General features: G+C 33.2%; 1 protein-coding gene across 1 annotated transcript; it reads left to right on the top strand.

Moving 5' to 3' along the window:
• The first annotated feature begins 2,077 nt into the window (after window positions 1-2,077).
• On the top strand, window positions 2,078-9,755 carry LOC100258825 (GTPase LSG1-2). Its single transcript, XM_002264534.4, has 7 exons — window positions 2,078-2,595; window positions 3,303-3,404; window positions 3,495-3,581; window positions 4,346-4,439; window positions 5,821-5,877; window positions 8,190-8,269; window positions 8,362-9,755. Exons 1-7 carry the CDS (start codon window positions 2,372-2,374, stop codon window positions 9,509-9,511), a joined length of 1,794 nt encoding a protein of 597 aa, XP_002264570.1. The 5' UTR covers window positions 2,078-2,371; the 3' UTR covers window positions 9,512-9,755.
• The last annotated feature ends 4,123 nt before the right edge of the window (window positions 9,756-13,878 follow it).

Here is a 13,878-nt window from a genome sequence, read left to right as displayed (position 1 = left end):
ATGTAACTATAACGATGACACACCTTGTGTTGGGAAAACCGAGGCATTTTCATATTTTCTGGGTGTTTAAAAAAATTATTTCTTCTCACATTTGATGGATTTCATGCTAGATTAATATATATAAGAAAAAAAAAAAGCTTTTTGGACGTGGTTTCAGTTTATGAAACCTAAGATGTTTTTTTTTCTTCCTTAGTACACTCGAGCAAGAGTTAGGACAACTTTGTTTTTTTTTTCTTTTTTTGTTGCTTTTGGGTTCTTAAGAGTAGTTTTGGTTTTGTTTTGTTTTTTTTTAAATTATTATTATTATTATTATTTTATAGAAAATGACATTTGTAGGAATTATCACAGTTCCAATCCATCCTTTAGATAACTTATCATATTGATTGACCCTTCTAAGTCATTTTGTCCTCCAATCCACCCTAATGGGTAATTCCCCCCTAAAAGAAGGAGAATTGCCTACTAAGTTGGGTTGAAGGTAAAAATTACTTGGAAATGTTAGCTAATTTGATAATTCTTCTAAAAACCAAATTTTTTTATCAGCTTGATTTGCCATTTCATTGAATTTAAAAATTATAATTTTTCAAGAAAAGAAAAAAGGAAAAAAAAAACCATTTACAGTTTCATTGTTCGAGTGCCTTTTCTGCCAAAGCCTTCCCTTTCACATCATCATCAGGGTGTCTTTATTGTCGCGTTGTGTCCTCAATACATTTTTACTCTTGTTTAACCATTTGCAGTTTCGTTGTTTCAATGGTTTCTTCGCTTCCATTTGCATCATCGTTGGGGTGTCTTCATTGTCGACATTGTGTCATCGACGACATTTTCAACCTTGTTTTTTTCATTATATGTCAAATACTTATAATTTTTTCATTTAAATATGATTTTTTTTTTTGTGCTTTTAGTTTTTAATGTTTATTTGGAATACCTATTCACATTGATTTTTTGAGTTCTAAATTGCTTGATGCTTTAAATTATTTGTATCCAAAGATTTAGCATGGTTAGGTTAGAGGTTTTATTTTATGATGGAAAATAGTGATTGAAATACAACATACAAACTATTGAAATATAGGTGACTATAACGATAACACACTTTGTGTTGGGCAAAACCAAGGTATTTTCGTATTTTTAGAAAGACAACATACTAAGTATTGAAATATAGGTAATTATAGCGATGAGACACCTTGTGTTAGGCAAAATCGAGGTATTTTCATATTTTTGGGGTATTTAAAAAAATTATTTATTTTCATCTTTGATGGATTTCATGCTAAATTCATAAAAATAAAAATAAAAATAAAAATAAAAAAGACGCTTTTTGGAGGTGATTTTAGTTCACAGACCTAAGATGTGTTTTTTTCTTCCTTAGTACACACAAGCAATTGGAGTTAAGACAACTTTGCCTTTTTTTTCTTTTTTTTTTCTTTTTTTTGTTGCTTTTGGGTATATATATACATTCGTTCCCCCGTCCACCCTAATGGGTAATTTCCTTAAAATAAAAAAAAAAACCCATTAAGGTGGGTTTGAGATGAAAATGACTTTGAAAGATCAAAAAACCAAAATTTCAGACTAATTTGTCAAGAGTTTGAGATGAAAATGACTTTGAAAGATCAACTAATTTGTTAATTTTTATGAAAACCAAATTTTCAGACTAATTTGTCAAGGGGGGGAAGAGGAAGTTGTCTATGTTCTAGTGCCTTTTGTGTCGAAGCCTTCCCTTTCGCATCATTGTCGAGGTGTCTTCATTATTGGCCTTGTGTCCTTGATGACATTTTCAACCTCCCTCGTCTAGGCATCTGTAATTTTGTCATTCCAATGGCCTTTCTATTGAAGCCTTTGATTTTGCATCTTTGTCAGGGTGTCTTCAATGTCGGCATTATGTCCTCAACAACATTTTCAACATGTCTTTTTCATCAAATGTTAAATACTTGTAATTTTTGCACTTAAATGTAAGAAATCTTATTTTTTGTGATTTTGTTTTAGGAACAGTTTTGACATTTTTACAAAAAATGACCTTTATAGGAATAATATCCCCGCCCAACGTAATGGTTAATTCCCTCAAAACAAAATAAAGAAGAGTCAAGCGTAATTAATAATTAAATTTAATATGAAAAAAAGAGAGGCTAAAAACCCTATAATGCGGCATGCTGCACTTGGCTGGTTAACTCAAACGAGTGGACTCAGCATCAGAGTTTGTGTTGAGTTCCTAATCCTAAGTGTATAAGGCGCAGCACCAAGCCTCCAAGGACAATAACCCTTTGCAATTTTTCCACCCTTATTCTCTTCCATTTTCATCCACAAATACAAACACTTATATTGCTTCTTCTCATTCTAGGGTTTTGTTTCCAATTACTGTGGGGTGTTTGGTTTCCGAGAAACCATGGGAAAGAACGAGAAAACTGGGCTTGGCAGGGCACTGGTCAAGCACCACAACCAAATGCTCCAGCAGTCCAACGAAAAGGGCCGCTTCTACAAGAACCAGCACAAGAAGGTTCTGGAATCCATTACCGACGTCAACGACATAGACGCCGTCATCCAAGAGGCCGACGAAGCCCAACGCCTCTTCGCCTTCGACCACCCTGCCCCCAACGTCCTCATCAATCTGTATGTATACCTCCCCTTTTCAATTTTCGTTTGGGAAAATCATAAGGTCGTGATTGTTTCTTGGGAATTTGTTAGTTTCATTAATAAATTAGTGTTCTTTATTGTCTGTACTTGAGTAATTTGAACTACTAGTCATTTAAATCAGCTTATTTGATCAAACTTGGATGCTATTTGTCTGCCAGATTTTCAAAATTGATAGGCTTCATGCACTTGCTTCTCTTGTTAATGTTTGAGGATCAGGACCCATCTGGAAAATATGGTAAACCGAATGGAAAGCCTCGTCTCTAGAGAGCTGAACAGCCTAAGGTTCATGCTACTGGATATATATAAAACTCGGTTGTTTGTCTCCTGTTTGGTCTCTAGCATTAAGTAGAATATGGTTGTATGCTTGATATACTGTAGTTTTCTGATTCAGTACTTTAAAATATGTGATATGATTGACCTGTTCTATGTGTTCTGTCTATCCTCATTAACCAAGAATGCAAACCATATAGCAGAATTTGTGGCATTTTTTCCTTTTTAACAATCTATAGGATTTGCAACTACGACTCTGTTTAAGCATTATGTTCTCGGGGATCTATTCATCTTTCTCCATTTGAAGACCTATAATTATTTTAAGCCTTGAGGCTTCTAGGACTTGGGCAATCTCTTGTCTCACCTGATTTATGGATTTTTCTGATTTGTATACCTTGATTCTATGGGAGTAGGGATACAAATGCTAGCACCAGTAACATGACTGATGAGGAAAGAAGAGAGCAACAGAAGAAAGAGGAGGCATTGCATGCTAGCAGTCTTCGAGTTCCTCGCAGGCATTATTTCTTCCCTTGTCAAAATATTTAATGGAATTTTACCTAACTTTTAGTGATATAAATAGTGCTGAATTGTTGGATCTTTTGCAGGCCACCGTGGAATGTGGGAATGACTGCAGAAGAGCTTGATGCTAATGAAAGACAAGCTCTTTTAATCTGGCGGCGAAGTCTTGCAAGGTCAGGTTTATGGCAGAAGACAACATTATTTTTCGCTTAAATAATAGCTGTGAAGTATGTGCTTGTATGAGTGCATATAAAAGGATATTGGGGTGGTAATTTTCTGGTTGACCCGCCCACAGGTTATCCCAATTAGATTTGGATATAATATTCTGTCTGAAATCCAAGTTCAAGCAAAGTCTGTACATGGTTAACAGGCATTATGCTTGCATATTGTCTGACCTGTACCTGATTTAACAAATGAGATCTGGATAGAATGTTTTTCCTAAATCCAGGTTGAACTTGTCTGAATGTGGCAAAATGGTTGTTCTTGTGCCTACCAACATTCAATCTGGACTTGGGGTGAACTGAATTTTTTATCACCAGTAAAGGATATTATTTGGAAAGGGGAAGTAAAATGAGGAAGGTTATATATTTCAGCCTTACCAGGCATTGTCAAAGGATGACCCGACTCTGATTTTCCTCCTTTTTCTATTCTTTTTCATTGAAAGAAAGTTCTACAATTTATGACCAAAATAATGATACTTGGGCTGCAGCCCCTCATATGGTTTATCACTTATTCATTATTAATAAGTTTTTGGTCTCTAAACTATCTTGAACTCCTGTCTGTGTCCCAATATTCTTGTAAACAATCTACCAATATGGTTTATCAACAGTTCATTATTTATAAATTTTTGGCCTCTAAACTATCTTGAACTCAAATCTATCTGCATGGGTTTCTTAATTGTTTACTTATACCTTTTATGGACACTTATTTGCTTCAGACTTGAGGGAAATGAGAACCTAGTACTTACTCCATTTGAGAAGAACCTGGATATCTGGCGACAACTTTGGCGGGTGCTAGAACGTAGTGATTTGGTAAAAGTCTTAACTTTCTGTTTAAGTGCTTTGCATTGTTTCTCAAGGTATTTGGTTTTACTTTCAATTGAAGTTGACGAAACTAAGAATTAGCATATAGTTGAACTAAGAAGAAGCATATCGTGTGGTTGATTTCAAGTGCTACAGGTTTACAGCCTTCTTTAATTGCTAAGTTCACCACTTTATGTTGTGCCTTTGCATTTCAAAGTAGCCTTTATGTTCTGCATTTGCACTTTTTAAGTTTTGATATGGTCAGTTTGTCACCTTGCTTTGGCCACACTCAATGCATTCAGGACATCAAAGCCTTTTAGCAGTTAACTGTATTTTATCTTGGAGGCTGGAGCAATAGTTATGGTCATATTTTTTGCTTCTCCCAATAGGTAACAATGCAAAGTTGCATACAAGGAATGGGAGAATATGTTTTTAAGTCAAACTTTCTCTAAAACTTTTGTATTTTGGTGAAAGTTATTCTTTTTGGATGTTTTAACAGCCAAAATTCAAACATGGATATGAATAAGAATAGGACTATATGGTTATTTCTGATAAAAAAAGAAAAAAAAGAATAGGAGTATATGATTATTACTTGTTAAATGAACGGTATTAGGAAAGAAGATACAGCTCCTTATCTCAATGACTTGTGTTTTCATACCATGAATTGTGATTCTTGTTCTGCCATTCCATTACGCATAATCCATAATTTGAGTGGAAGCGTGAGCTTTGTTAATGTCTTCTTTCTGACTCTAGTCATGGTTTTTTATTCGTACCTCTCCTTTAGAGCATTCATCTTACTCGCTTTTCATGTCTGTATGTGATAGCATAAAGGTAGTCATCAATTTAAGTAATTGTAGAATAACTGTTTAATTAAAAGATTGTAGCTATCCCCTTCTTTAATTTCACACAATATGGTGGTTGTTTTTTTTATGATAATCATTGGTGTGTGGTTTTTTATACGGGCCCTCACTTTTCTATTATTATATTGTGATGTTTTCTTCATCATGTTTTGTTAGTGGTAGGACTACATAATCTGTCTTTTTTTCTTTTTTAAGTATTGACCTGAACCTTTCTTAACAACTTACATTGGTGTTGATGCATGAATCTCCACCTTACAAAATTATGATCTTTCAATCATGAAAGGTCCTCAGGCCCTTTCAAAGGTAGTCTAATGAAGATGTCAACAATTCAACAATTCAACAATTCTTAATCAAGTATTTATACAGTCGACATGTATCAGTTGCATTTTGAAACGTTCTATTTTTTTGGTTGTTATCTATATATTTGTCTGGTTCTGTTTTTATGATGTAACACAAGGTATCCACCTTTCTTGCTACATTATCTACTGTATGTAAATGCTGACTTCTTTGTATGATATGTCCCTTTCCAGCTTGTAATGGTTGTTGATGCACGAGACCCACTATTCTACCGTTGTCCTGATCTTGAGGTAATGCATTCATGCTCTTGGTTTTAAAATGCTTAGATTGTTAGTGTATTATGACATGATCAGGAGTAGTTCCTTGTAAACATGATTCCGAGAATGTGAGGATGTTAGTAATAAAACAAATCAAGATATAATGCTGAAGTATGAATTGAGTATGATTTGAAATTGACATTTTGGAATAGATTGACTAGTCTGGCTCCTTGTTGCTATGATGTTTTAAATCGCTATGCATTTTTTCCCTTTTCATTTCTTAAATAACTTAATCAGAATAGTAAAGGAGTGCATGTTGTTGGAACTTCAAATTTACTAGAACCAACAAATACGGCAATATCTGTGGTTCTAATTTTTAATGACTGTCTCAGAAGATTATTATTTTTTTCATTATTATTATAATGTGGTGTTTCCTTATTTCATGCAATACTAAAGGGGGTGCATGTGATCATAAATTATTAACACTGATCCAATTACTGATGAACATCTAGATTTGTTGCCAAATAGTTGGGCTCTTGCCTTCATTTGTACGGTGGAAGTAGATCAGGCTTGTGATCAAGTTGTCTGGGAATTCCACCTATGCTTATTTAGGAGAGTTGGTTTTGGTTATCCATGGAAGATGGGTTGCTACATCCAATCCTTTTGCTTTATTCCTTGGTTTTGGTGAATGGTGGGCCTTTTCAGCTTCTTTAACAGGCCCCGATGTTGCTGCATAGCAATCCTATGTCCCTTGAGTGGTGTTTAAGGTGTTTAGTACTTCAAAAAGGTGTGTGTGGTAATATGACTAGGGTATTTTAGCAGAGGGGGTTGGTGTTTTTTACACAAGGATGATAGTGCCATGTAGACGGACTTACTGAGAAGTTGCTCTTATTTGAGATCCTTCAAATTAATACATCTTCCCTTGTCACTTTGGATACTGGCTGATAAATGCAAGCCAGGAATCTTCTCACTTCCTACTTCCAATCATGGAAACTCCAGAACTTTGATTCCACTGGATCAGCCTCATCCTCCAAACAGCAATAATCAGCAACCAATGCATCTCTATTAACTTACAGGATGGGGAAAAACTGACAATTGGCCCTTGAGAAAAACCTCTCCATGCCATTACTTATCTAAACCTGCTGGAGAGGGTTTCACCGTTGAGGCTAAGCTTCTAGCCCTTCTAGAGAGCTTATTATAGGCCAAAGCTTTGGGTCTTTCCAAGCTTCTAATGGAGGGAGTTTCTACTGTTATTAAATCATGAATGACTGAGAAGGAAAGTTCATGGAAGTTTGATGAGTGACTTCCCCAAATTTTTTATAGCACTGCAGAGTGGAAGTGTTCCTTTAATTGGGCTCCTTGCATGCCATACATAAGGCAGATCATTTAGGCAAGCAAAAAGCAAAGCTTTTGGTCAGGAATTTTTACCTCCCTGAGCTGTATTTAGTGATTTTTTGGATTTTTTTTGTAACCTCACTCAGCTGTGCAACCTATTATGTTTTGGTTTTGGAAAGGCTTTGATTACTTCTCTTCTTTTTAATCTCATTTTGTAAATTCTGGATGCCTTGTCCTTACTAATTCATTAATGAAACAGTTATTTATGATTTAAAAAGAAAATAAAATAGAAGATAAAAAGTAAAAGATCAAGCCAGAACTTGCTCCTTCACCCATTTCGCACCAAAATGTTAGTCATGCTCTGGAAAACATCACAACCCTGGAGATGATAATAATACTAACAATCATGATATCATTTCTTGAAATTCCAAAAATGATCACACACAACATATGTCTTAGGCTTGTTTCAAGTGCTTGGGATAAAATTGATCTTATTTCAAATGATCTGTTGGAGACAATTGAACATGTTTGATCCCCAAGTAGACTCAGAGTGATTGGACTTGGAAAAAGATAAAAAAAAAAAAGTGAACGAAAAACAATTGGATGGCGGTATCTTTTTTCTTTTTTTAAAATTAATTGATTTATATATTTTTGGAGGAATTAACCCGCCAAGGTAACCTAGTTGGTCAAGGTGAACATTGAGAAGTGCGGTCCTAGTAAGTGGCATATGGTTGTGGGTTTGAATCCTGCTACTGATGATACCTTGAATTTACCTAATGCTGGTTGTTGCGGGGCGATCAGCACCCCGAGGTTTGGGTCCCCATGGAGAGTCTTAAGGGCTTGGCCATGGAAGGTTCCTCAGTTATCAATGTATATATATATATATATATCTTGGAGGAATTTCTGTTGATGTCTGTGTCATTCATTTTGACTAAGCTCTATATCCTTTTGCTCAAGGATGATTTCATGACTAATTGCTAATATGAACATTAACATTTTCCTTCATGTAGGCATATGCACAAGAGATTGATGAGCACAAAAAGACATTGCTTCTGGTTAACAAGGCGGACCTTTTACCATTTTCTGTCAGGTTTTATATCACCCTTGTCAATGCCTCAGCTGCCAACCAATTAAGTCTGCATTTTTCTCTTAACTTTTTTCATAACTTGACATCATCTGTAGGGAAAGATGGGCAAAGTACTTTCGCCTTCATGGGATTCTCTTCATATTCTGGTCTGCTAAAGCTGCCTCTGCAGCTTTAGAAGGAAAAAAGCTTAATGTGCAGTGGGAGACCCAAAAGCCCCTACAAGAAACGGATGATGCTGATACAAAAATATATGGCAGGGACGAGCTTCTTGCCAGATTACAATCTGAGGCAGAGGAGATATCAGTGAGGAAGAGGAAATCAAGCTCCAGTAGTACAGATTCATCTCATGTTCAATTTCATGGTGGACATGTTGCTGGAAATTCAACATCTAGGAGCGTAGTTGTTGGATTCGTGGGGTACCCTAATGTTGGGAAGAGCTCAACGATCAATGCATTGGTCGGTGAGAAGCGGACAGGTGTCACATCTACTCCAGGCAAGACAAAGCATTTTCAGACATTGATAATATCTGATGAACTGACCCTATGTGACTGCCCTGGATTAGTATTCCCATCCTTTTCTAGCTCGAGATATGAGATGATTGCTTCTGGGGTCTTGCCAATTGATCGTATGACTGAGCACAGAGAGGCTGTGCAGGTTGTGGCCAATCGAGTACCAAGACATGTCATTGAAGATGTCTACAAAATCACTCTGCCGAAACCCAAGCCATATGAGCAGCAGAATCGGCCTCCTCTGGCATCGGAATTTTTGAGGGCGTATTGTGCCTCTCGTGGGTATGTAGCCTCAAGCGGTTTACCTGATGAAACAAGAGCTGCACGCCAAATTTTGAAGGATTACATTGATGGAAAGGTGCCCCATTTTGAAATGCCCCCTGGAATGACTGATGAGGTAAGTGAATTTGAAGATCCTGCAGAACCCAGCTTTTCTGAGACACATGAATCTGATGCATCTGATTCTGAAAACCCCCCAAATAGTGAAAGTGAGAGTGAAAGTGCACCAAATCTCGAGCATGTGTTGAACGATCTTGATGCATTTGACATGGCTAATGGGCTAGCTTCCAAGAAGGCCCCTGTTCAGAAAACTCCAAAGGCACCTCATAAACAACACAAGAAGCCTCAGAGGAAAAAGGATCGCTCATGGAGGGTCAAGAATGACGAGGATGATGGAATGCCAGTAGCAAGGGTCTTCCAGAAGCCAGTGAACACGGGTCCTTTAAATGTTGGGTGAGCCTGTGAGGAGGTCCTGTTGGAAAATTAGCCGTTGAATCAGATTCTTGTATGTTGCAGCATGCCTCTTCTTCTCCAGCAGAGGCACATCATGGCCACTGCAAATTCACTTTTGGATTGCTAGTATAGTGATCTGTATTCTCTCTTTCTCTTTGTTTGTTTTAAAGAAAATATATGAAGAATATATTATTCTATAGCACAATCACTTATGGAGTGGTAGAAGTATAGTTGTGGGTTTTAGACAATGCATGGATTTGCTCACATATTATGCTAGTACAAAAAATGAATATTGAGCATGTGAGAGAAGAATCTGAAGTCATAACGGTTTGAGACTTTGAAAGAGAGAATTGTGAACGTCGTTAGTATTTGAGAGATTCTGCTTCATTCTCTCTGAAGAATAAATGACCAAGGCAGGCTTCAGGCTTCTTGATGAAATGTCATCTCTGAGCTTATCTGTGTGAGTGGATCTTAGTAGAGACCATCGACATTTTTTCATTGGTTTTGAAATAAGAAAAGAGTTGGAGATCTGTACTTTGATAAGATGATGATAAAAATCCTTAATGTTCTATTTGCACCACAAAAAGGACAATAATAACAAAAAAAAAAATATAGACAAGGATAAATAAAAAACTTAGGTGGTAGTGTTGTTTTTTTTTTTTTTTTTATCTTACTTTTTATTAATTTATTACTTACCTTTTTTTTTTTTTAATTGAATAGAAAAACCTAAAATATTTGACTTTTTTGAAAGTTAAAAGTAAATCATTATAATTAAATTGAACCTGATTATATTTTGTATTTCTTAATACTTAATAAAAATGAAATATTAAAAAACAAACAATTTAATATAAAATATTATTGAATATTATTTAGTCTTAAATTCTATTTAAAATTAATTAAAAAAAAACAAATAAACATCACCTTAGCCTTACCTTTAAAAAATTAAGTAAAAATTTTAAAATACCTATATGTAAGATGAAATCAATAACATAAGCTTGTTATATTTCAATTAGGCAATTGTATGTCACCTCGTGTATACCCAATTTTTTTTTATGTTTTCTTTGAGTTTTTTTATGTTTACAACTACTATATTTATTGAATAATGAGATCTTGATATCCTCATGTGACATCCCAAATGTGAGAATGAAGGGCAAATTTAGTTGAAAAATCAAAATTGCAAGGAATTATCAGGTGTTGATCATGTTCAACCAGTAAAATGTTTTGAGATGGTTGGAAGGATTAGACATGTCCAATCGAGCTGAAATTCGATTCCGCACTTTCCAAACTTAACTCTAACCAATTTTCATAATTTTTGGAAGTCGTTTTCCTGAGAAATAAATTTGAGAAGCATGAGTGATGTTTTAGCACATGAAGGCACGATCGAGGCCCTCACAACGGCCTCACCACTGTAGCCATCCTTTTGGCCTTAAAACTCATGTGATTGCATCACATGAGAAGCCTTTTAATTGTCTTAAAAAGGGGGGAATGAGTTGGCCCAAGGTTTGAAATATCATTAGGATATATCGATACTTGGATTGTACGGATATACCGGAAATATCGGAGAAATATTAGTAAAATAAAAATTATTTAAAATTCATGAAAAATATTTGACAAAACTCTAAAAAATTATAAAATAAATAAAAATATATATTTTAAAGTTATTCTGTAAATGTAATTGACATAAATATTGTTAAGAAAAAAAATATCTATATACAAGAATATATCGGTCTTACTATATAATTTATTATTTATCTTATCAAATTAATTTTAATTTATAAAATATTAAAACTTAATTATTATCATTATTATTTATATTTTAGTTTTTTAAATAAAATTTTATTTTTAATATTTTAAAATAAAAACATTCAAAATTAAAAGGATAAATATAAAAAATTTAAAAGTGAAGTGATAGTAATTTTTTAGAACAAGATTAATGAGATAAATGATGATATATTTAATATTAAAACTATAATTTATTTAATTCAAATGCATTTAACAGTATAAAATAAATGATGATACATATATGATTTTCTAATATTTAATTATAATATAAATAATATAAAAAAAACTTATTAAAAAATTATAATATCGATTTTTATATATTTTATTAATCAATTAAATATAATTTAAAATAAAATAATTAGAATTAGGTTTTTTTTTTTTTAATGATGAACCTTAACAAATTTAAATTTAACATAAGTTATTAAGGAGTATCTGTATCTTGGTCCAGTGGTAGCCAGGGATTCAACCCAAGCCCTTTTGGCCCCCCCTGTTCGAATCCCCAGACTGTAAAATAAATAATGACTGATGCGTGGGCACCTGTGCGTGGAGAATGGGCTGGAGCGAGACTGTGGGTCCTACACCGTGCAGAATGGGGACGATTATCGTGTCGGAGTGATGATGATGAGCGAAATTTCAAACATTGTTAGCCCAAAGTGGTAGACCAATTCAGCCCATTCTTGAGCCCTTGATTTGAATGGGAAAGGGCTGATTTGGGGAATGATATAGAAGAAGGGGCCATGGGTAGCCATTCAAAATTGTTGGTTCATATTTGGTTTAGTAGCTGATCATGAGGAGAATTAAAGATTTAAGGTAGGAGTTTTTGGAAATCTTGATTCCACTTAGGTTCTTTAATTTGCTTGTCATTATTTTCAGATTGTTTCTCTTGTTTTTAGTCTTTGATTTTTTTTAATTTTTTTTTTCAGTAAGATTGAACAATTTAGTTTTGTTATTTGAATGCAATGTTATATTTGATTTAAATATTTCAATGTTCAATTTTTCGTTTTTTCGTCATTATTTCAATTTGATATAATTTTAATGAAATGGGAGCCGTCATCAAGGTTGAGAAAAGGGAGCCCAAGGGTTTGCCATTCTTCTATTGGAATGTATCATTTCATTAATAATTGTTTTTAATTTAAGTTAACCTACCAAGAGAATTTCATTTATTCAATATAAATCACCTTATTTAAACATTTGACAATTGAGGATTATAAGTCTCAATAGAGTATTCCAAGCACTTAATGGTAAAACCATTTTGATTGGGGATGACTTGACTAAGTCCTAAATACCCTAATTGGGCAAATAATTAAAATATTGGACTCATGAAACCACAAATTTTTATACCCGATTAAAGATTGAAGCCTAGGTCCCCATACGATATTCCAAGCATTTAATAGAAAAAACAATTCTATACAAGTTTAGGACAACAATTTACAGTATTCCAAGTATTTAATGGGAAAAATAATTTTATGTAACCTTAGGACAACAATTTTCAAATCACTAATATTTTAGATATTTCAATGAAACTTAGGGTTATATAATGTAATTAAATTGATGAGTGTAAACACTTTTAGATGAGATATTAATGACTAAAAAAGGACCCTAGGATTCTCCTTTCCTCAACTTACAAGTTAATTAAAACTTTTAATCAATTCCTGTTTTTTACGTAATAACTTTTCAACTACTTCTTTACTCAAAGTAAGAATTCAGTAAAATGTCTTTTTTTTTTTTTTTTTTTTTTTACCACCAACCTTATTAATTTTTTTTGATATTTCTATCTTCCTTATCTACGATTTGACACTTGACTCGCCAAAATTTTAAAGCTACAACTGCACCCTATGCTTGGGGAACTACCATAATACAAATTTTGGTGAGGTCAATAAGCAAAAAGTTAAAATCATGATCATAATTTCTAATTTTCGCATGAAAATTTTAAAAAATATAAACAATAAAATAATATCATATTTTTATTTTATGTGTATATGATAAGATTTATTTAATATTTTATTTTTCATTAATATATAAAATCTAATATTATAAATCTCTAAATTTGTTAATTATGTATTTATTTTTATATTATTTTCTTTTTCATTAATTACATATTATTATTATTATCCATAATTAATTAAAATAAATAAATATAGAAAGATGAAAGAGTGAAAAAAATAAAATTAAAAATATTTCATGAGGGAATGTGTAAATAGCATATTAAAAAAGAAATAGAGGGTGATATGACTTTATAGGTAAAATAGAGAAAGAGAAATCGTAAAAGAAAAATAATATGGTATATCGGTGTGTTAAGGTTAAAAAGAAAAGAAGAGAAATTAGATGGCTTGACTTCTATACAAAAATAATCTTGAAATTTTAATTATTTTCCTATTTAAGTACATATTTATATAATTATTTTTCTTCATTATGTGTTTTGAAAGACAAAAAATAAATTTTTTTAGAAAATCTATTTTTTTTTTGGATAGTGTATTGTTATATGATTTTTTATTTTTCTAGTCGTGGTCCAAGAGTCAAATAATTTTAAATATTTTTAAATTTATAAAGATAAATATGAATTTTTGTCAAATAATTTGAACCCAATTT

The sequence above is a fragment of the Vitis vinifera genome, chromosome 6 (genome assembly GCF_030704535.1).
Source record: "Vitis vinifera cultivar Pinot Noir 40024 chromosome 6, ASM3070453v1".
Taxonomy (NCBI): domain Eukaryota; kingdom Viridiplantae; phylum Streptophyta; class Magnoliopsida; order Vitales; family Vitaceae; genus Vitis; species Vitis vinifera.
Note: the sequence above shows the minus strand (reverse complement) of the source record. Positions and strands in the feature narration are given on the sequence as shown.